Source organism: Armigeres subalbatus, chromosome 2, assembly GCF_024139115.2.
Source record: "Armigeres subalbatus isolate Guangzhou_Male chromosome 2, GZ_Asu_2, whole genome shotgun sequence".
Lineage (NCBI taxonomy): Eukaryota > Metazoa > Arthropoda > Insecta > Diptera > Culicidae > Armigeres > Armigeres subalbatus.
This window is the reverse complement of record NC_085140.1, coordinates 301,852,046-301,878,177: the sequence shown is the minus strand read 5'-3', so window position 1 is coordinate 301,878,177 and position 26,132 is coordinate 301,852,046. Positions and strand designations below refer to the sequence as shown.

Here is a 26,132-nt window from a genome sequence, read left to right as displayed (position 1 = left end):
GTATTGTAGTCCAAATAATATATTTTGAGTATAACTTCTGGGCCGATCCGACAATTTTATTATAGCAAACATCTGCATCTATTCCACCAGGACTGCCTCAAAGAACACATCCAGGGATTCTACCAAGAAGTACTCAACAAATTGCACAGACAACTCTTCCAGAAATTTCACTAGGGATTCTCCCCAATAAAAGTATAGGAATTCTTCCAAAAGTTCGATCAGGACTTCCTCCACGAATTCCTCTACGAATTCGACAAGAACTTCCTTCAAGAATTCCACCTGAAATACTTCCAAGATACCGTCACAAATTCCATCAGAAACTCCTTCAAGAATTCCAAGATGAATATGACCATAAATGTGGGAGTCTCCAATAGCCTTGCGAGCAAAGGCGTATGTTTGCCAATCCGGAGATGGCGAGTTCAATTCTTGTTCCGGTCTAGGATGTTTTCGGGTTGGAAACTTTCTCAACACACTGGGCATAGTGTATCCATTGTACTTGTCACACAATGGCAATGGCGGGCATATAAAAGCTTTCAATTCATAACTGAGGAAATGCTAATAGAATACTAAGTTGAAAAGCAGGTCGAGGATCGTGGGTTCGAGTCCCATCAAATGGAAAGTGGTTACGTCCAATACATTTTTTCAATTCATTATCTTCCACATAATGTTTATATTCACATATGAGTTTTCAGAACATTGTAAATTACATAGGGAAACTGTTCCGTTTTCCATCTCACTGAACATATACCGAGATTGCTTCTTTTTGTTAATATAAGTGCTCACTGCTGAAAAAAAAACACAAATATAAAAAATAAATCAAATTCCTTTTCATTGCTTTGTTTTCAATGGGATGGAAATGGGAGCTATGAGATGAAGTGCCGAACCGTTTTCTCAAAATCAATATTGTTTTCTATAAAAAAAACTTTCTCCAGAAAATGAAAAACAGTAAAAACTTGATAAAAAACCAAAAAATCAATGCGATTTAGTAAATTTCCACCTATCCATGCATTTGACTTTTGTTATATGCATTTCGCACACGAAAAAAAGGTGCCATCACCGCTGAACGAATTAATCAAGTTTATAAATTTAATTGTAACATGTATAGGACTAGTTATTCAATTCAGGGAACATAAGAAAAATAGTAGAGGGTCAAACACTGCCAAAAAAGACCAAATCACCTACCAATTAGTCCATTCAAGAGATGGGTAATACCTGTCTTAACCGGCTGAATTATCGAACAGGGTCACGCGGAGCATGTTCATTTTGGCTGGAGTATCTGTGGCACTGGCCCGACCATGCAGACGTATCGTGCCCAATTGATGCTAATACTTATTGATTGTTTCTCCATTGAATTAATTTAGCCAACAAGAAAGCGTTTACAGAGTTGGTCGATTGGTCGTTATTGGAGGAGTGTGCTCGTCGCCGCCGACTCGAGAACGCGCGACGCTTTGTCGCGACGGTTCTATTAAAATATAACAGCAGTAAGCATTTATACACATGCTACAGCATGTGCGGATGATAAATTCACAATTGATGTGTGTAGATGCATTGATATTAGTTTTTTATTTGTACTTAAATGGGAGCATGTGAAGTTACTGTTATTTTTTTTTAATCTACACACTTGATTTGCCCCAGATGTCTCGTCAAACATCACTATGCTAGGTGTGGCGGGTTGTGATACCCAAGCAATAAGATTGCGAATGATCAAAGGAAAAAATAAATTGAAATCCATATTTAAATGTTGAATCGTTATGAAAATTTAACAGCATTTGGTATACCGATTTTTTCTTTCTTACTTTGTGGCTTTTTATTTTTTAAATTACTTCATCACCCACCGAAAATCAATGAAAAAAGTTTACTCAGCCTCATAAATGAAGGTGCAATATTAACTGTGGTAGTGCTCATGAAACACGTACTAAGCTGAGATCTGGCAATGAGAGAAGCAATGAAGAAGGTTGCCAAACCACTGAACAGTTGTTGTATAAATTTATAATAATTTATGAAGAGCTAGGTGCATCATCGTCAAATCGTGTCGGAATCTTGCATTGTTCCCATCAACAGTGGACACGATTGATTAATTCTTATTTTACACCATCCGAGTTCGATATAAACGATGAAAGGAAACTGTCCGCCGTTCCATTCAATCGATTCGAACTAATATTATTAAGCGGAAAACGAATAAAATCCCCAAGTGTTATTGTTAGGGGATAAAGTCATCAATTAAACTGACAATTAGCTATGATGCCTTTGATTAGTTGTTACTCGCTGAATGACATTGACTGTGTTTCTCGTAGGCAGCAGACAGTAAAATGCATGGGCACATATTTACTGCAGATTCGTCGTTAAAATATTCTATGAAAATAGATAATGCTCACGACCCTATGTGGACACGCTTCCAATATAATGGGTTTAGCTGAGATATCATAGACGTGAATCCCCCAGACGATGCATATGAAACAGTCAGATAACTAGCAACTTTGTAATTCCAAAACCATCAGGGGGATTTTTGAAGTGCCCTTGTGCTTGAAATATTTGACTAATTAAATCCGCTGTATGCAGCTGACTGTAACCAACACTGCGGATTAGCATTATTCTTAATTTGTTCCACTGATATGGCACAATTCATCAAACTTTGCTTTCATCCTCCCACCATCAACACCAATTCTAGCATCATCGGCGTCAAAATAGATAAATAAGCGCAATCATTACATGACGATAACGAATAGAGGTTGCCCCAAACACACGCGGCGGGACGCTTGGCGATTGCGATTCTGTCGCCGTTGGTATGAAAGCGTAAATGGAACATTGCCTGTAGCGACCCAACGATAGAATCACGGCGATTAGCTGGCTAGCAGTCCAAAGTCATCATTGGGGGAAGAAGCCCCAAAACGTCATTTTAATGGCATTTTTTCAAACTTAGATGTAATTTTTGTGTTTGAATTAGAAACAAAGTTATAGATTAGATAGTTCTATACGGCAGGTCCGAAGATTGTTTTACAGAATAAAATTTTCTTTTTACCAACGCCAAAAATTTTCCTCCGTTGCCTCACCAAGTTTTCCGCAATATAATGGTCAATATCGAAAGACCCTATCCATCATCCGAGGCGTAGCTTCTAATCGCCTGTGATAGGCCATGTAGCCCATCTAAAATAACCCGAAACAAAACATCGTTGGTGAATATGCACGTGATGGATATTGCAGCTGGTTTTTGTATGAGCTTCTCATCATAGAAAGAGTTTCACTTAATTTCTACTAATTAAAAATACCAAAACGTGGAACAATCATAAATGTAAGTGGTGATCGATAGATTTGCAACATGGAAAATATGAAAAAAAAATATTTGAAGAACTAGACCATCAACAACTCATCAACACATTAACAAAATATATCCACAAAGAACGCTCCAACAGTTTATTTTAATTTGGGAGTCTGATGATAGACGTCAGAAACGTGATTTAAATAGAATTACTACGCCTAACAGTCGTGGCAAGGAAAGAAACACGAAAAATAAGGAAATGTGTTTTCATCCGTGACCCCTGCGGCACTAACCTACGCAATACCACGCGTCTCCACATGTTTCCCCTCTTGAGCTATAGGACAAAAAAAAGCAAATGCAGACGTTTTTCCTTGAGTTTCTCGTAAACAGAATATCCCCCACTATTTTGAAATGTAAATTTTTCGAATATTATTGATCTTTACTGCAACTTCATGGTGGCATGAGCAAGCTTTATTAATTAACTGTTGTATTGGATGAAAAATAATAGCATGTGCTTAGCTGAACAGAATATATAACTTCCCTATCTCCTACAATGTTTCACCATTAAAAATATCATCATATATCACAATCTGTCATAGTTCCAGTTGCAACACCGAGTAGGATGGTGATTAAAGCAATAACCAACGGCTGGGTGATGATCGATGCTTTTTATACGCGTTTTTGTGAGACTAACTAGGCAAGTCGGTCATCAATCCATGACCAAAATCTATACAGAAAGAACACTCAAACAGTTTATTTTTATTTGGTAGTCACGTCACGAATGTATTTTAAACAAAACAACTACGCCTCATTGCCACGGCGAAAACACTTTCGAAAAGTGGTGAAATGCGTGATCATGGTACTGCGATTTTTCCCCGATGGCGATCATCGTTTACGTCATTGATTACGATTTGGAGTTTGCAATGCAAGATAAAAATATCCTCCTGTTGGCGTCCCATTGACGTCAGATATCTCACAGTCACTGCGTTCCCCCTCGAAGCAGTACCACCCGTCTGAAAATAGAACGGCGCGTGACCGGTACCGAGAATGCATGCGGGCTGTTTTTGGTCCGTTTGTTGTGGTTCCCTCGTTTCACACATGTTTTCCATTGATTTCAAACAGCTGTTCATACACAGTTCAGACAGTGGTGAAATGTTGTAGTAAGTTAAGCATGAAGAATGATTAATGGCCATAGATAAGATGATCACGTGAGGAGAGAAAATAGAATACGGATCACCGGGAATAATGTTCATTTTTTTATTCCTTTCTTTATTTGTTAGGGGCCCACACACGTTCCGTTGTACAACTTTGACCTCACCCTCAGGAAATTTGGCTCGGTCGAAGTAAGGTCGGACCGTCTGTGGGCAAGTTGTACGACTGTTGAACAGTACAACTTGCCCACACATGGTCCGACTTTACTCCGACCGAACCAAATTCCCTAGGGGCGGAGTCAAAGTTGTACAACATGTCGAAACGTGTATGGGGCCCCTTAGGCACTCCGTGTTACTTAACCGATACTGTGCCGAGATCTACTGTGATATTCTGCTGTACAGAATCCACACAGAAACTATTTTTAGATTTCCAGCATCATTCGTTGTTGTCCTTGCCAGTCCATCTCATCGTGAGTCAATTGTGTCCGTTTGCCCATGTCGTGCATCTAATAATCGTTGCATTGTTCGATTGCCATTTATCCGGGTTACGTTGTAGGAATGCCTCCGAGAAGAACAAGTTGTCAGTCGTTATCTGGCAGCCGTGACGACAAGACGCGTCCCCCAATACGCTACCGCATGGGCTGCGCATCCGGCGACCGACTAGGGTTTGTTGGAGGGGCTGAGAATCGAACCCATGACCATCCGCTTGTGAAGCGAACGTGTAGCCAACTACGCTACGGACCCCCCTTGAATAATGGTCATGTTACACCTAAAAAAAATTAGAATATCTAACAGCAGCTGAAAATTAGCTTTAAATCAATATCATGTGTGTTTTCCGTGTTTACTTTATATGTACGTTCTGTCGTTGATGTGCATATAATATTGAAAAAAGTACCTGCATTGTAAATTGTATAGTACTGGGACGGGACTTGCAAAGAGGAAAAAATGTAACTTCATCTGCAACCAGCAAGCGCTGTCACGAATTGTCAGATGCAACCAGCACCTTTTTGTGTAAAAGTATTGGTATCCCTCAAAAAGTATTCCGAATGATTTTGTTTTACTAGTACTTTTTCACTTTGAAAAGTATTCTAGAAAAGCCGGACAGCTTAATATTGAACTGTTATGAATACGTGTTTTATTTCCGATAGGAAAATCTTTATAAAAATAAGTTTACAAATCCGTAAATCACAAACACTTTTATTGAGCTCAGAAGATTCTACCCGGGATTTAGGTGAAGCACTCAAGGAAACAGTTGAGAATCGATGATCAACTGTGATGAAAAGAAGAACAAGTGTCAAAACAAGGAAAAAGAAGCCGTCTTTGCAGGTCTCGTCTCAGATATAGTATTGGAATAGTACTTGCAATTTGCTATAAAGCAAATATTTAATATTTTCGAAACCAGCAACATGCTTTGTTCTAAATAGTACTTCATGTGTCAGATGTAGATGGCCATGTTTTTCATCACAGTAGCCCAATTTTCATACTTAAGGCTCAAGACTCCATCACAATGTTTTGAAAATTAATGACTGTATCGCTTGTTTGTAATAGTGATGCAATTGGTATGGAAAAGTGCAGCAGCGGTAAATAAATTTTGTTTACAACTGGGGTGGGTGGAAATGGGGTGTTAAAAATATGCCAGCTGATGCATAATGTTGCCAGACTTGACGAAATGTTTATTTTATATCATAACACATGTTCACGGAGTTTCAAATATATGGATATTTATCGGTTTAAAATTGTTTATACACCACTTGGAATGTAACAGAAGCTTACATAACATATTTAAATATTTATTTCTGATTTATTTGTTCAATCCGACAAACAGAAATGATTTTTTCCAATAAATAAATCTGGCAACGGTGAAGAGATGATTATTTTATTGTGTATGCACACCTTTGTTTTCGTGTTGGCTGGCGTATACGTTGTATTGTTCGGATTGAATGAAGTTGCATCGCGTAGATTTTGTAGTCACCATTTCACTTATTGCGCTAGTGAATTTGAGTCTTCCGCATTTTATTGCATTCACAATACGGTCGTCAAATTTGTCTCTCGCTTCGATTTTTGGAAAGCAGTTTTCAACAGTTTTTGGACGTGAAGTGAATTAATTGGTAGTCAAGGTTGAAGAAAAATGTGAAACTCAGTTAGTGAATATGTTTTAGGAGAGATAAAATCAAGGAAATAGTGGGAAAAGATCAAGTGAAAAATCAAGTGCGTGTGTATGTGTTTGCTCCGAACGTTCGGAGTTAGTATGCGTTCGATCCACTAAAAACGAAGTTAACGCGGTAGTTGCTGTAACTCGACTAATGAATAAGAACTAAATTTCAATCATCTAGTCTAAGTTACTGCAACTATTTAACGCTATAACCTCGTTATAAATGGCATTCAACCAACAAACTTTTAGGTAAAGTTGTAGCAATAGCTTCGCACAAGAAGTCCACCATGAAAAACATTTTAGAATTAAGCTAAAGAAATTACTTATTGAGAAACTGCTAAATGATTGAACTACTGCTAATCTCATACAACAGTCAAGGCTTATAACACCTACGAATTTATGTGAATCGCTTAATGCTAATGTTAATACCAGAACTTCTGCTCAAATTGGCCTTTTGCTATTTGTCCTACGTACGACTTGGAACGTGGATGCGCCTCTGTACCGAACGAACCCTTTAGGTATGCAAAACCCAGTTTACTGTGGTTGAATCATGTTGATCACAAATGCTGTATGGGATAACAGCGCCTCTAGTGTTCTAATACTTATCAAAGATGGCTTGAAGCAACAAGATACCCGACTTCTATGATTTTACGGAGACACGATAAGCGCGACAAGTGAACAAAAACCGAACTAGTACACTGTTAATTTTAATCGATCATCTTTTGAAGAAATGTCATTAAAATAAAACAATAACAGCTGAGCCATTGCACCATGCAAACAACTCATACAGGGTGATGGCCAAAAACAGTTTCTTTAAAACTGAACTGACAAGCTGTTTACCCATCTTATTTTGATTTTGTTGAAGTGCGTATATTAAATTATGTTTAGGGATATGAGACTCTGGATCGAGTTTTGACAAACCCGGGTATCAATAAGAACAGTCAAATCTGCTCAAATATTTCGCCAACTCTTCTTTTACAAATCATAGAAATAAATCTCAATGATATGTTTATAAGAACAATGATAACAAATTCCAGCTATTAAATCCATTCTAGCGCAGCTCCATCGCTTTTCCCGGCTAATTCATCAGCAATAATATCAACTCCGATGGAAATAGATGTTTCATCGATCGAAGAAGAAACTCCATTGGATTTATGTGAGGTTTCTAAGCTAAGTTACCATTTTTGCATTTGTATATCATGATACTAACACGATGATACTGGGAATAAACCCAGGGAAGTCGAGCAAATTTCCAAGACCGGCCGGGAATCGACCTTCAGCACGGTCTTGCTTTGTAGCCGCGAATCTTACCGCATGAGTGAGAGGGCTTCGATATCGATATTATTGGGATTTCCGTGCAAGAGGCTTTTGTATATCAGCAAATCAAAAGCAAAACAAAACATATTTCAGCTGTGAATACGGCTTATTATGGATTTCGCAAACAGCTTAAGTCCCGTAGTCTGCGAATGAAGACGAAATTCGCTCTGTATACTACTTTGATTCTTCTGGTGGCTTTATAGGGCCATGAATCATGGACGTTAACGAAGACTGAGTCCAGTGGAGAAGGAAGCTCCATTTGCTGTAGGCTCATCGAAGAGAAGTTTTGGCCCATCATGTATCAATTAAGTAAGTACAGTGATCAACTTTTTCCAAATAGTAAAATACAACGGTTTCTAGTCTGCGTAACGAGTTCATTCAGTTGAGGGTTTCACTTAATGGTTATAGATAATTGGGATCACCTGTGAGGCAAATGATTGATATTGAAGGAAAACATATCAGCTGGCCTTCCTTTTATCTTTGGGGGCTCAAATTTAAAATTTTTTATTTTGTTTGTTTATAAAATAAGTTACGCCCAAATCGCAGATCGGTCCCGATATGTGCCCGTTTGAAAAGCAATGACGGAGTACTACTTACAGTTTATGCACTAGAAGTGACACAGGGTGTTGAGTTTTGCCAAAAACTATTGATCTGTATCGGTGCCAATTTGTTCAAAAACAGTTTTTTTTTAATTAATGATTATTTGCGAGCGTCTTAGGGGATATGTTACAAGATTTTAAAAAAAATTGTCTTCCTTTTACTTCCACTAATTCGTTATTTGGCGCTGAGGGCTTGGTTTCCGAGTTAGTGGAAGTAAAAGGAAGATAAGTTTTTTTTGTTTGTCGAAATTGTAATGCAGTTTTTCAAACAAATGATTCAGTTAAGGATGTAAGACGAATTTAAAGAATTTGCCACATTTTTGGACTTCCTGAGGAGATTCCAGATTCACATTACCATGACAGAGCCTAACTGCAAAAGCCACTCCGGCCTTAGACTGGATAAATGTATAAATAAAATAATTATAAAGTACAGTTCACTTCTAGATGGCTTCGGTACCAAGAAATGTAATGACTCTATTCTTAAATAATAAATTGTGAATTAAATTTAGAAGCTGCAACGAAACTCAAAACAATCCGTTGTGTAATTGAACTGAATTATCTTTATTTACGAGATTTTCGGTCCTAGGCCGGTTTATCTCGTAAACCGTTGTGTATAAAAAATCCGTCGTGTATAAAACAATTCTGTAATTAGCGGAGGACATGCCTCCCTTTAAAAAAAATGGATCCAGACTAAAGCTAAAGAACGGCGTATATCCAAAATGTAATTATTCCAGTTCTTTGTCCTTATGTATCGAAATCTATGTGGACAAAAAGCTGGTATGATTTTGGGAGGAAGGGTAATTCGGCCGAAAGCCATTTGGCCAAATGCCACTAGGCCAACCAGACCATTATGCCGAAACCCACTGGCCGAAAGGGTCGTTTGGCCGAAAGGGTTGTTTGGCCGAAAGGGTCATATGACCGAAAGGGTCATTTTGCCGAAAGGATCATTTGGTCGAAACGGTCGTTGAGCCGAAAAGGTCATTAGGTCGAAGGCGTCATTTGGCCGAATAGGTCATTTGGCCGAATAGTTCATTTGAAAAGTGAGAAATTAAGAATGAGAACAAAGACGTCTCACTTCTCACTCCTCATTTTACTCTTCTCACTGTAAAAGTGAAAAGCGCGAAATGAATAGTGAGACGTCTCACTACCACTCGCATTACTCACTTTTCACAATGAGAAGTGAGACGTCTCACTACTTACTTTGCGCTTCTCACTTTTGACAGCGAGAAGAGAGAAACGAAGATTGAAAAGTTAGACGTCTCTCTTTTCATTCCTAATTTCTCACTTTTCAAATGAACTTTTCGGCTAAATCTCATTTCTAATCTCGTCTCTTCTCATTTCTAATTTCTCACTTTTCAAATGAACTATTCGGCCAAATGTCCCTTTCGGCCAAATGACACTTTCGACCTAACGACCTTTCGTCCAAATGACTCTTTCGACCAAATGACCCTTTCGGTCAAACGACCCTTCCAGCTAAACGACCCTTTCAGCCAAATAACCTTTTCGACCAAACGACCCTTTCGGCCAAATGAGCCTTTAGGCCAAACGACCCTTTCGGCTAAATTACCCTTTCGGCCAAACGACCCTTTCGACCAAATCACCCATTCGGCCAAATGACTTTGGCCTAATGACCCTTTCGGCTACACGGCCAAATTGTATATTCGGCCAAACAACTTTCAGCTTAGTGGCATTCGGCCAAATGGCTTTCGGCCGAATGGGTTTCGGCCAAATGACTCTTCCCCTGATTTTGGCTGTTTCGCCCTTTACAAATGTTGTTTAGGGATGTCCTCCCTTAGCGCTAATATTTCCTCCTTTTTCAATATTTCAATATTTTGAGAAACAATTGCACGTCGAAACAATAACCGTCGAACTTTGTCTCGTTCAAAAATCAATTAGTTAGTGTAAACATGTTTTCGAATTCATAATTTAAATTTTGACGTTTGTTTTGCGATTCGATTTTTTTACCAATAAGGGACCTCTTTCTCTAGAGACACGATAAAGTATTCTGAAGAGGCAAATTAAATCCCTAAGTAGCAAATGTTAAAACTTCTTTCTCTTCTGCAGATGTCAAAGTTCATCAGAGATTCTGTTTCATTTGTATGGAAGCCCCCCTCTCTCCAGAGGAAGCAGAAGTCTCAAACCACCATAAGGGGCCCCATACACGCTCCGACATGTTGTACAACTTTGACTCCTCCCCCATGAAATTTGGTTCGGTCAGAGTAAAGTCAGACCGTTTATGTTGTACAACAAGCAAGTTGTACTGTCCAATAGATGTACAATTTGCCCACAGACGATCCGACTTTGCTCCGACCGAACCAAATTTCCTGGGAGCGAAGTCAAAGTTGTACAACATATCGGAGCGTATCTGGGGCCCCTAAGAAACTTCTCCGGGCAAAACAAAATCCCTGCATACAAATTTTCACGCCTCAGTAGTTTCCGAGTCTGTAACGGTCGGATGGACAGAAAGAAATTCATGTTTATGTACATATATAAAAGAGAAGATATTACTTAGAGAAGAGAAGATCCGATCGTAAATAAAGTACAGTTGCACATGTTTGTGTGTTTTTTTTCTAATTTGGAATATTTTTCGTCATTTTTTTAAGTTATCAATGTATGTATGCCATCTTTGGTACTTTTCAGAAGAATCCTAGTCGGAAAACGCATTATAAGTGAAAAAAAAATTGCGCTTTTGTTCCCAAGGACCCTTGGGATAAAAAACACAATTTCGTCAAAAATCCAAAAACCAAATATATAGAAAGGCAAAGCTTTTTTCACGCTAATCACGTAATAATCTAACACAGGAGATTCAAAATAATTAATACCAACGCGAAAAAATATATCTTTGTCCTTTTTTTTTAAAGAATTATAACTGAAAATCCTTCTTCCACTCGAAACTTACGATCTATTCGTAAAAAAACTGTTCTCAAATTGACATTTGAATTTTTTTATGGTTCAAATTCATCTGTGGTGTTACTAGGAAGCAAATAAAGCCACTACCTACTAATAAATAGAAAAACATATAATTTGTTGGTGGCAATATAGTTGCCACTGCCTTATAAAGGGTTAAACCCTTTAAAAACAGTGGCCATACAATTAACGGTGTCATGTTGTATTTGCCTCGACCTTCAATTTTATTTTTCAGATGACTGTAGTATGCCTAATTTAAACAAATAATAAGTTCTGAAAAGTGTGACTACAATTTTTTTACACATACACAGTGTGTCGAACTGAGGCGATCGGTATACAACACTATGGGTCTCCGGGCCTTCTATCAAAAGTTGTTTTTTGGAGTAATCCTATAGCCTTTCGGTTTGTTGTACGAGAAAGGCAAAAACAAAAATAAGTTGTTCTTGTGATTTGAGGTTTACAAATAGCTGCTAGCTTTCGAAAGATGATTTTTTTTTCATTTCCACAATCTATTTCAAAGCCCTGATTCAATCACAGAAGTCACAATTTACTTTAAAAACCCAGATTAATCAACCTAGCGGTGATGGCGCCTTTCTCGCGTAAAAGGTAATAAATGTAGCCTTTACGCTTACACCTCGATGATGTACAAGAAAGGCAAAACAGTTACACCGTCTAATGTTATGATAGAAAATTTACACTAGTAGACGACAGATGGCGCTGCCAAAAGTTTCTCGAATTTCCTATGTTCGAATTTCGACTTTCGGACAATTTCATAGTACTATGAAACTGAACGAAGAGCATACTTACGCCTAAATGCGTGCAACACGAGCATCTTTATAGTACGATGAAACTCTTAATGGGAAGCCACGGATAAAATATTCATAGATGCACGGCATTTTTCGTAACACATTATTGTTCTTTGTGACTATGTCTCATCACTATTTTAATATTATCTATTTTTTGTAATTTGCAATTATTATGAAATTCAATAGTGATCAACAGCGTTTTAGTCTCTGTCGGATGCAACTTGTTGCAAGAAAATCAGTTAAGAGTTTCTATGTGAAAATTTGGCTAATGTTTTTATGGCATCTTTTGCACACACACGCACACACACACACACACACACCCACACGCACACACGGACAGACAGACATTTGTTCCGCTCATCGAGCTGCGTCGAATGGTATATAACACTATGGGTCTCCGGGACTTCTATCAAAAGTTCAAATTTGAGTGAAATGATAGCCTTTCGGTACAACTTTGTTGTACGAGAAAGGCAAAACATGAGATGGGTAGATTTCAGTGCTGTATGAATTCTGTTTCCACACGGCACAAGGTGTGGTGATTGTTGAGTTTTCCGTACTGCACCTTACATAACCGACCACTAATAATGTCATCAAAGATGAAAAACAAAGCCATTTGCCGCCCCCTTCCATCAGCAGTTCAAGCACCACCCGCTGCTACAGTTGCCATAACGGAGGACACAATACAGTCTGATATCACGTTTCCCGGTTGTACAGGAGACTTGGCCATTCTTACTCTACCAGGATCTTTCCGTGAAAGGTACAGAAGAATTACGCCATCGAATGACAATGAATAATTTGTTGACGTCCTCGAAATCCCTTTCTTCGCCCCCCTCAGAACCCGCCCCATCCATTACCGGTACACAAAAACTCCATCCACAGTCCCGGCAAGTCGCGATATGGGGTGGTGCTTATTCGGTGGAGTGTTCGCCGTCTCATGTAAGCCCATTTATGATGTGAAATCAGAAACCTTGACTAAAAGGACACGAAAGCCATCAATTTCCGCTCGCTCCGCGCCATCAACGGTGTTCTATTTTCCGCTTCCCTGTACGATGCTGAAGGGAAATAGGTTTTTTTTCCTGGCGATCAGCATGCAGAAACGAGAGCGATATGAGGCGGCTGTGGGTGGGCAACAAGCATTGTAAAATATGCTTCCACTCTTCGACAACGGCGCACAAGCACTTTTTGTTCTGTTTGTTATTCCAACTCGGCAGAGAGCGGGTCTGAATCGCATTAACGCTCAGGTTGTGTGTTGTGAGGCTTCCACCGCCCCAACCCCCGCTAGGTGAGGCTTTGGAAGCCTGATAGTTTTCCAGATCGGTTCGGGTTGCGCCGTACACCATCTATCATTTTTCGATTTTCCCTGAATTGGCACCTGTGTAACATTTTCTACCTATACGGCTGGATGTTGAGCATTAATTGATGGTTGCACTGGAGGTGACCCATAGGTTCTATTGCTCTCACTTCCCAATAGGTCAATCGATTCTTACGAGGATCAGAACACTATGAATAAAGACTAATTAATATTTGCCCTGAATGCAAAAAAGTTCTATTTACTATTCTACCAATAAATCTAAAAAACCTACTCATTTATTTTAGGATTATTTTTGAGGGTTATTTTTTCTCTAAAACAACGAAGTAGGTAACAACGACAAAGTTATTCTGAAGTTATTGCGTTACGAACACCACGGGGTCAAACCATCTATTGGGAATTCGCTCGTGGTTGGGATAGGACAAAACAAGGCTAAGGTTGGGTAAAAAAATATTAAAATAATAGACGGAAATGTGTAAAGTTCATAAGTTCATAAGCAAGTGGCAGTCTGCGGGAAAATCTTTTACCTATGATGCTAGCTTTGATGGTTCAGCGCCACTTTCTGTATACCGTGGTACAGTAAATGTGACTGACAACCAAATGTCCCGACTACAATGATTATGATTAATTCGACTGTCAGTATCATGCCTACTTCGATGGTTTCAAATCCATTGAAAATTTTGTTTATATATAAAACGGCAAGTATTATTTCCCTGCCACAGATAATGTACAAAAAAACAGAGATTTTCCACATTACCCTAAAACATCTAACGCTATTGTAAAACAAAGGGTCTTTGCGGAACACGAACCAACGATACATGTACCACGCGTCTCCATAAGTGGTGACTAATGCAAAAAAGAGAAAAGCGGATGTGGGCGGTTTTCCACCATAAGTTTTCCGGTAAAGAGCAATAAGTATACAATTCACATAAGGGATTGGGGCGTCAGCAAAGAGCCCCAGATTCCCACCACTTTTTTGTGAATAATTTCAATATTATTTGGACCTAGTTTTGGTTGAAAGTCACAATAGGTAAAAATACCCATGAAATATCGATAATGAACACCAAATTTATATTCTATATTATTTAATTCTTATATAGTACGTTATTCGAATAGCTATTTTGGATTTCTGAATAAAATAAGCATTGCATAAGCAAAATCTATTTACTTCATTTCATTTCATTTATTTAGTTAACATCTAAACAGATAACACTGAATCAACAATTTGACGCCACAATGCACGGATCTATTTACTTTTCCCCATTAAATTGAATGAGATCAAGTTAGCTCATGGAATTGTATGTGATCCAATGGTGCGACCAAAGTGATAAAAATAATCCTCTTTTTTGCCACCGAGATCTGCCCTCGGGATGACCGTAATACAATCAGTGTGATAATTTTTGCGATGAGCAATCCAGCATGAATGTGGAACTTTCCAAAGACGCTTCCCTATGTATGTATGTCACTCGCACATTCCCATTCATCCTTTTTGATCGGCTCAACGGAGCCATCCTTTTCTGCCAGCAGGACTGAAACGATAAAAGGTAGAATGTTTACTAAAGTGAATTTAATGAATCTCCGCCATCACCGCACCGTAGCGCTTAGTACAATAGCCCAAGGGAACACAGCCACCGAGTGCGCAGTGAATGGTAAACGAGCCACTTTAGACACATGGTAGTGGTCTTTGGAACGGTCGTCGTTTATGAATTCAGTCAGTTCTTAGAAATAGCAGGGAGGAAAAGTCTATGGCTTTTTTCCTCGAATGTGTTTGACATAGAGGAAACCCGTTAGCTTCGGATTGGGTCTATTTTATGGCCTGAACTACTTGCAGGAACCGCCAATCGATTTTTCGATGGTTTACAATTTAAGCAATTGCAAAACATAGTACCTAACTATTTTCAAATTTCAATCTCTGCATACAAAGTACAGTTCAAAATTGGCTTCCTATTTTTCGACGTTTCGGTGTATATTTCACCTTCTACACCGAAACGTCGGAAAATAGATGCAATAACGTTTTAGCTGCTTTATAAGACTGAAAGAGCCGATAATAGTCAAACAAAATTGAGCACAACAGTCGAAAGTATCCTTTCACATCTGAATATATTTTAAACCTTTGGCTAACTTATCTTGCCGTACCCTCAGTTGGCCTTCCAAAACAAGGTTTTCTGGCATTTCTCAACCTTTCTTCCATACGCTTCTTTGTGTCTAATTCTTAAACCACTTCCGCCTAATGGTGCTTCGTTGCCTTCGAGGTCGGGTAGACATTAATCAGACGGAAATATCTGCCCACTTCACGCATCGTGAATTGATTTTTTATCAGATCACTCTAGGAGGTCGACTGTCTTCAGTTTCTAATGCTGACTGCCCACAACTAGGTCGTATGATTCTCCTTCAGCCAAAGGTTCATCTGCTTTTAATGCTGATACAATGCTGATACGCAAAGTTATCGGCGTAGATATGTATCAATTTTTTCGAATACAGTCTACAGATCCAACGGGATTGGTATTTCACCCCAAGCAGTATAAATTTACTCTACATTGCTACAAAACAGCTAATCGACCCAATCCAGTTCTGCCTGTCATAACACATTGTGGACGAAAACGCAACTTTGTAGTGAACAGGATTCAATTTCTCGGAATTGCAATTTCTTCCACGGTTTACGATTTCTGCTCACTGCCACCATAGATGTGTATTTCGCCGCCCTAAAATAAAGTTATTTTTGAGAAATTACGACGCCATATTCTCTCGCTCCACTTCTGCTGTAATCATGATCAAGTGCACGGGTGGAATTTTTACGACGTTTTCATTGCGATGCCACCAAACGCCGAACCAAATTGAGCGTTGAAAAATACATTTACAAGAAACTTATTTCTATTTTATGGTTCCAAAATAAGATGGCTGTGTCTCTATTTTAATTTAATTTAAAAATCCTTTAGAATATGATCGAATACTAATGATTGAATATTAATGTTTTTTACCTCTTATTTTTCATTTCCAGCGAAAATCCTATTCTTCTACCTGGTATTCTACGCAGCGTTGATTGGGTTTTTCGCAGCGATGCTAGCAGTGTTCTGGCAGACGTTAGATATGAAAATGCCGAAATATCAACTAGCTGAATCATTGATAGGGTCCAATCCAGGTAAGTGATTTTCTGTCCGCTTGTTTTTAAAGTAAAGCTTCACAGCTGTAGTAATTCTCAGAAACCAAGTAAACTTCTGTTCCTGACAACATGCATCGATGAACATTTTTATTAACTCTATGACATCACCCCGGACGATTTACCACCCCGAATTTCTTGCTTCCTAATTGACCCTGAACGTCAGCACCACAAATGAATCATTACCTTAAGTCAATTGAGAATCTGAAAATTTAAATTTACTACGAGAAAAAATGGGGCCAGTTTGCTCGAATGTCGCGGGGAAGAATCGCTGTCCGAAAGTAATTCAGCCAAAACCCATTTGACCGAATGCTACTTGACCAAATAACACGTTAGGCCGATGGCCATCTAGCCGAATTCCATTTGGTCAAAGCGGTAGAATAACATTTGGTCGACAGCGACGTGCGGTCGAAAGGGACATATGGCCGAACAGGTCATGCCATTTGGTCGAAATGGTCGTTTGGCAGAAATTTAGCCGAACGGTCAATTTGGCCAAAAATTTCGGTTGGAATTGATTTGGGCGAAAAAGTAATTTAGCCGAATAGGCCATTTAGACGAACATGTCGTTTGGCAAAAAGGCCATTTGACCGAAAAAGTAATTAACCGGAACGGGTCATATGGCCGAAAACATCGTTTGTCCGAACAGGTCATAAGAAAGTGACAATTATGAAGTGAGAAATGAAAACTCACTTTTAATCCCACATTTATCACTTCTTATTTCTATCGTCTCACTTTTCATTTGTCATTTCTTATTCCCCACTTCTCACGTTTCACAGTGAGAAGTGTGAAAATATGCGTGAGAAGCGAGTCATCTTACTTGTCACTTTCTATTTCTCATTTCTCACTTTACGCTTATCATCTTTCCCAGTGAATAGTGAGAAGTGAGTCACACTTCTCACTCTTCATTTCAAGAGAACACTTCTCACATTCACTGTTAAAATATGAAAGTGAAAAGAAGAATCTAAGTCAGAAATGAGAAGAATTCTTCACTTCTTATTTCTCATATCATTTCATTTTTCAATTCTCATTTCCCATTTCTCGCTTTTCATTTCTTACTTCTCCATTTTTTTTCCTAACGATATTTTCCTTCAAGGTCAAATTGTCCTTACTATTTTTTCTTTTTTTTTTGTGTCTTTATTATCGAGACTTTCAGCAGGTGTCCTTACTACCAAACGACCATTTTGGTCAAATGGCATATTCGGCCAAATGAAATGATCGGACAAACGCTGTTTAGGTCAAATGGACTTTTCTGCCAAACGGTATTTTCGATCAGATGACGTATTTGACCAAACCATATTTTCGGCTGTGTGACCTTTTGGCCAAACAGCTCTTTCTTGAAACAATTTCAGCCAAACGACTTTTTCAGTTAAATGACCAGTTCAGCCGAACGACATTTTCGGTCGTGTGTACACAAATTCCGGTATAGTGGCTCTCCGCCAAGTGACTTTCGGATAAACAACATTGAAAATAGGACGTCTCACTTTTCATTTTTCATACCTCACTTTTTACTTCACACTTCCAGATTCTCATAGTAAGAAATGAGAAAAAATATATTAGAGAAGCCTCACTTTTAATTTCTAATATTTTTTTCTCTACTGAGACGATTCACTACTCGCTTTCAGTATAGTGAAAAATGAGCAGTAAGACTTTTCAATTCACACTTCTCACTTTTTTGCGCTTCTAACCTCGCACAACAAGTAGAAAACATTTTGAACGGCTTAATAGAATTTTATCAAACTGCATTCAGCCAAATGATTTTAAAATCTACAAAGATAATGACCAAAATAATAATCTTGACTGAAGGAAAAATAATTAGAATTCCGCTGGAAGTGAAATTTTGCATCCAGTGCAATATTAACGGTTTATGGAATATACCAAATCACGGACTACTCGCAAATGCAATGGTAATTCACCTTGAGTCATTAGCCTTCAGGCGGTTGACCCGCGTATTCACAGCCTCTATGGACCGCTCTCTCAGAGGATTATACAAACGGTCCTGCAAAATCAAAGCCAACTTCCGGCTCTCGGTGGCGATTGGAGCTTTGCGAGACGCCATGGATATCAGTGAGGACCTGTCAGTAACAGGAGTCCGACTCCGCCATAGCATGCCGGTTATCGTCATCAACACTTTACCTCCCAAGTGGTTCCACTCTAGAGGCTTAGAACACTCTCTTTCTCCTTTTCCATGGAGACATGAACGCCCAACATCCTGCCTGGGTGATTCAAAGGATGATTCCCATGGTATTGTCCTCCTCGAGGTTTCCAAGGAGTTCAGATTAAGGCTCCCTCAATGATGGTTCGGCCTCTTTCTTAAATGGTCACTCCGCTACTTCCATTGATATTACAGGGAACTCTCCCTAACTCGATGTTCTGTAGCTCGACATTTTCCCTAACTCGATGAAATTCAAAGTTCCTTGAATCTAGCATACTGCGTTCCCTCCGTACTCGATATTCTCAAAGTGGAAGTAATTTTCCAATGCATTTCCCCCTCGATAAATCGATGTTGTCAGCAACAGTTGCATGTACGATATAGTTAGAAGTTAGAAGGGAAAAGTGATCAGAGAGAAGTGAGTAATGAGAAGTGAAAAGTGAGAAATACAAAATAAGAAAAGAGAGTAAAAAATTAAAAGCGAGAAGTTAAAAATTTTAAGTGAGAAGTGAAAAGTGAAAAATGAAAAATGAGATGTACGATGTAAGAACCCAAGCAGCACAAATTGTTTCACTACTGAACATTTCACTGTGTTGCAACTATTCGGGAAGAAATAATCTTTGCGTTTGTGCCATCAAATATAACTCTCTTGCAATCTAAAAAGCGCAAGAGGTGGAGCCTACGGAAACATCCTTCGATTGCAGTAAAATTACAATAATGTTGCAAAATACTACAGCGGAAAAAAATTAAATAAAAATATAAAACTGGATTCGATTTATGGATCTTGTGATTGATAGTCCTTCACTCTACCACAGCACCATTCAACACTTCGAAGGGAGTGGATGTTGACTCACAATAAAAACCATACGATTATGAAGTTTTGTACTCGAGTTTCCTGTTACTTGATTGCACCATCACATGAAAAAAATGTGAGTTGTCGAAACGTTGAACGATGCAAAATTAAACATGAAGACACATTCAACTTTTCTGCAACCTTATTTAAACAAACAATTAAAATTTGAAAGACGCATTGAAGTAACATGGTAAAAAATATGCAACTTAATGATTTTGTTTCGTGTTTGCAACATGAAGTGCAGTATTCTTTGTTTGTTTGTTTTCAAATGTCAAACACGTACTGCATTGCAATTTTAATGAAACATTGATCACAATTCGAACGTTTTTGACATCTTGATGCAACTTTTTCGTGCTTTGATGTTTTTCCAATGCCTTTAATGAAACTGAATAGAAACAACGTGCTTTTAGGAAGATGTTGCGTGTGCTACTTGGGAAGTGAAAAGTGAGTAGTGGGAAGTGAGAAATGAAAAGCGAAAAATTTGAAGTGCAAAGAAAAGCCAAGTGAGAAATGAGAAATCAGAAGTGAGCTATAAGAAGTTATAAGTGAGACGTAAAAAGTGAAAAATGAGAAGTGATAAATGAATGAAGCGAAGTGACTAGTGAGAAGTGAGAAGTGTGAGCTAAAAAGTGAGGAGTGAGAAGAAGGAAGTGAGAAATGAGAAGAAATACCTCCATAACTCGTTAGATACCTCCATAACCTCCTTAACTCGTTAGTCCCTTCAATATCGAGTAAGGGAGAGTTCACTGTACCGGCACACTGGGATCTTTTTTGGAGTAATCACAACTACTTCCGAATATCTGCTTACGCTTCTTCTCCCACTTTCATCATGGCGACGCAGTCTGAGTGACCTACCATCATATTCTGCGAAACTTAGTGGAAACACACACACACACTTATTTTTTTACCGGGATCTCAGCAATTTGTTCAACTTTTACCGAGATTCGCACAACCGAGCCCCAGCAAACATGTTTTTCGCTGAGATATCTGTCAAAGTTGCTGAAAATCAGCAAATAATTTGCCGAAACCCAGCTAACAAACCTCATTTTTGACGGAATATCCAATTTTTTATTTTGCTTAGCACACGGCTGTGTGGATTTTGCCAAGGTGCAGAAATAAAAACTGCGTGTGCACGTCCTGGCCTCTTTCTCCGAAGTTCATCCGACCCATCCTACTTAGGTGCTACCCACACTTTCATTCCACAAACCCCCTACCTTCCCGGGTCTTTTGGGGAGACTCGAAGAGCTGTGCTAATGAAGCTTCCTCCCAATCATCTCTTCAAAGTGTGGGCCCTGAAGGTTTATAGGGAGAAACACCAACAATGTCAGATCATCATAAGAGACGCCATAAGCAAGCAGTTGAAGGAATCCCTCCATTCGGTGAATCCTTCGTAAACAACCTCTAAACTGCGGCGAAAGTTGGTTCGTTCAACGGGAAGAGAAGGTCGGAATTCCAGGATACACGGTCGCTGATCTATTATGCTAGGACAGGACTCCGAGTAGCACACTTGTTGTGAATTAGTTACCAGAAGTTGCACAAGAAGTAGTAATTGATGAAGAGAAATCGATCAAAGCAGCTACGTCCTCAGGCTACTAAGCGCAAGAGATTGTAGTTAGTAGGCCACCAATGAAAAGCGTGTTCGCAATTCACCTCAGAACGCCTGGTTTTAATCCCCGTCAACGCCATTGATAGAAGAATAAAGTAATGAGGCAGGATTATGTGTAGAAATAAATACTCGCGGCCCAACAAACACATACTTTTGAAATTCCAATGAAAACTCTCATTAACTCATATAGACTTGGTTAAGATTTTGCTTGAAACTCTTTGAAAGCACTTTTATATCGATACCATTTTACATCAAAAAACTGCATTAGACAAAAATGTTTTCACATGTATCTAGACTTCGATCATTCCGCATATCATACCTTACAAATCTCCTCAATTAAATTCGAACAGGTCTTGGCTTCCGGCCGATGCCCAAAGAAGACAACGTAGAGAGTACGTTAATTTGGTACAAGGCGTCCGACAATGGAAACGTTGAAGCGTGGACATCACAAATCGATGAATTTTTGGATGGTAAGTTGCTGCTGCTGCATTAGTAACCACCAGTGAACCAAAAGTATATTGAATTCCCCTAATTCACCCACAGTATACCACCAAGAGGAAGAAAATCGTGTCGATTGCTCGTTCGACACCCCTCCACCGGAGGGTAAGGTCTGCCGAGTTCCCATGAACGAATGGGGCCCCTGCACCAAGGCGAATCGATACAACTTCAAGAAAAAGAGCCCATGCATATTCCTCAAGTTGAATAAGGTAATTCAGTGGAAATTCAGTCACTCATAATAGCTAATAACATTCTTTCAATATAGATCTTCAACTGGGTTCCACATCTGTACAATACTTCCGACAACTTGCCCGAAACCATGCCGGACGATCTCCGGGAGCACATCAGCTCCGAACTCAGCCGAGGTGATAAGAACGTGAGTCTCTCCCACTATGTGGCGCAAAACCCTAAATCTAAACTCGGAAAATGTTTCATTCCCCACCCCCACAGGCCAACATTGTTTGGGTTTCGTGCGCCGGTGAGAATCCAGCCGATAACGAACATATCGGCCCAATCAACTACATCCCCCGCCGAGGATTCCCAGGATACTTTTTCCCGTTCAAGAACATCGAAGGATACCTGCCACCGATCGTTGCGGTTCACTTCGAGAGCCCTAAGCGTAAGTATCGATATTCTGCCTTTCACTACGGAAAGTAGCTGCCTTTCGGCGCAGCTGTCTTTTAAAGGGGAGGTGGTTCGGTTGTGGGAACCCCCACGTATCTTTTGACAGAAGGCAGATGCTGGCATTCTGACAACTGTCATTTGTTTGCTACAATAACACCAAAACTTGATATACTACAGCTCTACTATAAACAAATATTTGTTTACATGAAAATAAAAACCGAAAGTTTTTTTACAGCTTTCAAAGTGTCATAAAGTGGAGTAATTTAATTGAAAAAGTTAGTTCTAATGCGTATTTATATAGTAAATTTGATATTAAAAAATCCATTTAATAATTTAACCACATTTTGAAATATTCATTTCTACCTAATCTTTGATCCAAACGTCATACCTTTTTCAGCTTAAGTATTATTCGGCGGATTTCGTTGGGTTTTAAGACAGGAATAGACGCCAGCTCAAAAAGTGGAGAAAACTCAACTAATGCTACGTTTTGACAAGGCAAGTGAGTTGAACAACTCATTTGAATTCAATTACTTGCCAAAAGTTGAACATGTTCAACTTTCTTTTCGTTCAAGTGAATTGAATTAAGGTGTTCACACGTTCAGTTTGCGTTCGATTCAAGCGACTTGCTCAATTCACTTGCCTTGTCTAAACGTAGCATAAAGGTTTTTCAGGGTTCATTTTGAGCTAAGAGCGGCCAGCAAGTTCGCTTGACCTGAACCCTATGAATTTCACTGTCTGGAGTATGTTCGAGGCCGGATCTACTCTAAAAACATCATGTTTTTTGTGTCCTGAAACCAGGCATTGCAATTTATCCCATCATTCGATCTTCTGAGCAAAGATACTGATGATATGCTGGGATATCGATCTTAGTTATCTATCTGCTCAGTAAACAAAATGCAATGTTCGCCATGGAGAAAAGTTTTTCCATTGATTTTGTTGTAGCAACGCCCTCGCAACGTGAACAATCTTCAAACCGCGCTGGCTATCAGGATCATCATCAAATGCTCAAATGATAATATCTTTCCAGAGTGCTCTTTGATTAGGGATAATATCTTTGCACAAGCAAAGATGATATCCAGTGCTCAGATGATATTGCAATGCCTGCCTGAAACAACATCTGGTGGCATCTGCAGAAATACCACAAGAGCATTCTGATCAAAGCTAACACGAGCCAACGTCTATGCGATCATGAGTGTTGAATGTTGATGCAAGTGATACCTATCACATAGCTGGCACAGCGTCAATACACTGATCCCTGACGTATTGTAGAGCAACACAATTATCGTAAGTCTCACTTATTCTCACGAGCAGAGAATGCTCACTCACGTTGATTTTCGCTGATAAATCGTTTTGCGAAAAACAAAAAAAAAGGTCTGATGAAAGACAACCGTTTGTCCTTTGGACTTGCTCGTTTTCTCACTTCTTTCATACTTTTCGTGCCGTCATTGCAGAAAGAGTAGCCTTCATGGAACAAACAACCTAGCTGCTCCATGCAGTAAATACTCCATTGCACGGTGACATCATCACATCATCTATCTCTTTTCCAGCTGTTGAAATTTAGAAAACAACAGGACAAGTACTAATCAAATTTGACAGCTAGTGGCCCTGTTGTTTTCTCATTTTTATCAATGGAAAAGAGATAGCAAAGATTCGTGCACTGATCTATGTGATGGTATGGGGAAAAGGGTGGCCATGAATACAGGTAATCTTCGATATAACGTACACCCGATATAACGTACACTCGATATAACGTCACTCGATATAGCGTAGGAAGTGAGTGCTAGTAATGGACCCCTTAACGAGGGAAACTTACTTCAATCGCTTCGCTAGAGTAAGACTCATGACAATTTGCCATTCTGCAGTACTAGATGACAAGCAACAGGTATCAGCATCGCGTACCGTACATAACACATGGTAAAATATTTATTTTTACTACCAAAATATGTATTTTAAAATTATGTAGCCAGGTTGCCTATTATGGCCACCCCCGGGTCCATAATACGCAAGATCGAGTTTGTTTACATACGTATTATGGTCCTCCCTCTCATTCGATTTACATGTTCCATTTCCACATGTTCCTGTTGCTTATTATGGACCCCCCCTTCTGTGCTAGTAATGGACCCTCTAACGCGTTTACATTCATAAATTAGTTAATTTAACTAAATTTCAGTCTCCCAGTGCAAAACAATTGTATCCAACTACTACCCTGATAAGTGAAGCAACTTTATCCTATGGAAGTTTGCAGGAAATTGTAGATTCAAGCGTAAACTCTTGGTTTTTGTTCAGGGGGTCCATTATACGCACGGGATCCATTACTAGCACTCACTCCCTACATTTTTCCCCGTTATAACGTACACTTTCAAAAATAATTTCAATTTGGGTAGTTATTACAAAAAAAAGATACTAAATTGTTATGATTTACTAAATTGTAGGGATGACATTCTTGCAGCAATTGCAATTTAATCAGCTAGAGGCATTCATTACTCTTGAAGGACTGATACTTCTAGTGAAGACACAAACACGTTATTAATAAAATCTCCACAAGTTCGTTTGTTACTCAACGTGTTTGTGTCTTCACTAGAAGTATCAGTCCCTCAAGAGGTTATGGGCGACCAACGCAAAGAAGCTGCGATAAACGGAATTCAGCAATTCGCTGGGAAAGGCTATGACGTCTGGCAGTTCCGTGTTCAAACCTACTTGGAGTCTGTGAACGTGTGGGATGCCATCGTAGAGGACGCTCCTGAGGCAGCTGCCGAAGCGGCCAAATTCAAAGAAATGGATAGGAAGGCCAAAGCGTTATTGGTGGGTTTCGTGTCTGACGAGTATCTTGGATGTGTCCGGGATAAGGCCACTTCAAAAGCAATGTGGAAGAGTCTCGAAGATACGTTTGCGAAGAAATCAGCTGGAAGGCAGACCCTGATCCGGAAGCAAATTGCAAGATTGCATCTAAAGGACGGCAGCTCAATTCGAACTCATTTGCTGGAATTTGAAGACCTAATTCGTCAGTTGCGAATGGCGGGATCAAAGCTAGAAGAAAGTGATATTTGTTCATCTCTGGCGTTGACACTTCCGGAATCATACGACGCACTGGTAACTGCTCTAGAAAACTTACCTGAAAACGAGCTAACGTACGAAGTAATGAAGACTCGTCTGATAGATGAAGAGTCGAAGCGAAACGAACGAAACTACACCCTGGAGGACAAGCCGGCGGCGTTTGTTGGTGACAAACAAAGGAAAGAAGCAAGGTTCAACGGTAAATGTCATGCATGTGGAAGAAGAGGCCATATGAAAAAGGATTGCAGGAAAGGTAAAGCAAATGCAAATGTGGCGAATTCTTCCAAAGCAGTGGCATTCATGATGGATCGAGGGAATTTCAAGCGAGAAAGCGTTGGGAAGATCGTTTTTAAATTAGACTCTGGATCGAGTGACCATCTCGTTAATACGAAAGCCTACTTCACATCCCTGAAACCTGTGCCGGAAGGAAGAACACATCAATAATGGCCCTTAAGAAGCAGCTGAAGTCAATTTTCGATATGACAGATTGTGGAGAAGCCAATCATTTTCTAGGAGTCAAACTATGTTCCAATAAGGAAGGAAGCAGTATGCGTTTATCTCAAGAAACGAATATCGACAAGCTGTTGGTCTGGTTTGGGATGAATGAATGCAATCCGGTCCAAACACCTATGGAAAAAGGTTCAATGTTGCCTGGTATTGGTGATTCTACTAGCGAACCTTATCGTGAACTTCT

At 39.3% G+C, this 26,132-nt stretch overlaps 1 protein-coding gene across 4 annotated transcripts in view; it reads left to right on the top strand.

Moving 5' to 3' along the window:
• LOC134212501 (sodium/potassium-transporting ATPase subunit beta-2) overlaps nucleotides 1-26,132 on the top strand; it is an 84,612-nt gene that overhangs the window by 43,684 nt on the left and 14,796 nt on the right. For all 4 annotated transcript variants that reach the window (XM_062690438.1, XM_062690437.1, XM_062690434.1 and 1 more), the window contains exons 3-7: nucleotides 16,496-16,636; nucleotides 21,613-21,732; nucleotides 21,806-21,969; nucleotides 22,026-22,136; nucleotides 22,211-22,379. In XM_062690438.1, coding sequence (XP_062546422.1) covers nucleotides 16,496-16,636; nucleotides 21,613-21,732; nucleotides 21,806-21,969; nucleotides 22,026-22,136; nucleotides 22,211-22,379 — 705 coding nt within the window. The remainder of the gene's footprint in view (nucleotides 1-16,495; nucleotides 16,637-21,612; nucleotides 21,733-21,805; nucleotides 21,970-22,025; nucleotides 22,137-22,210; nucleotides 22,380-26,132) is intronic.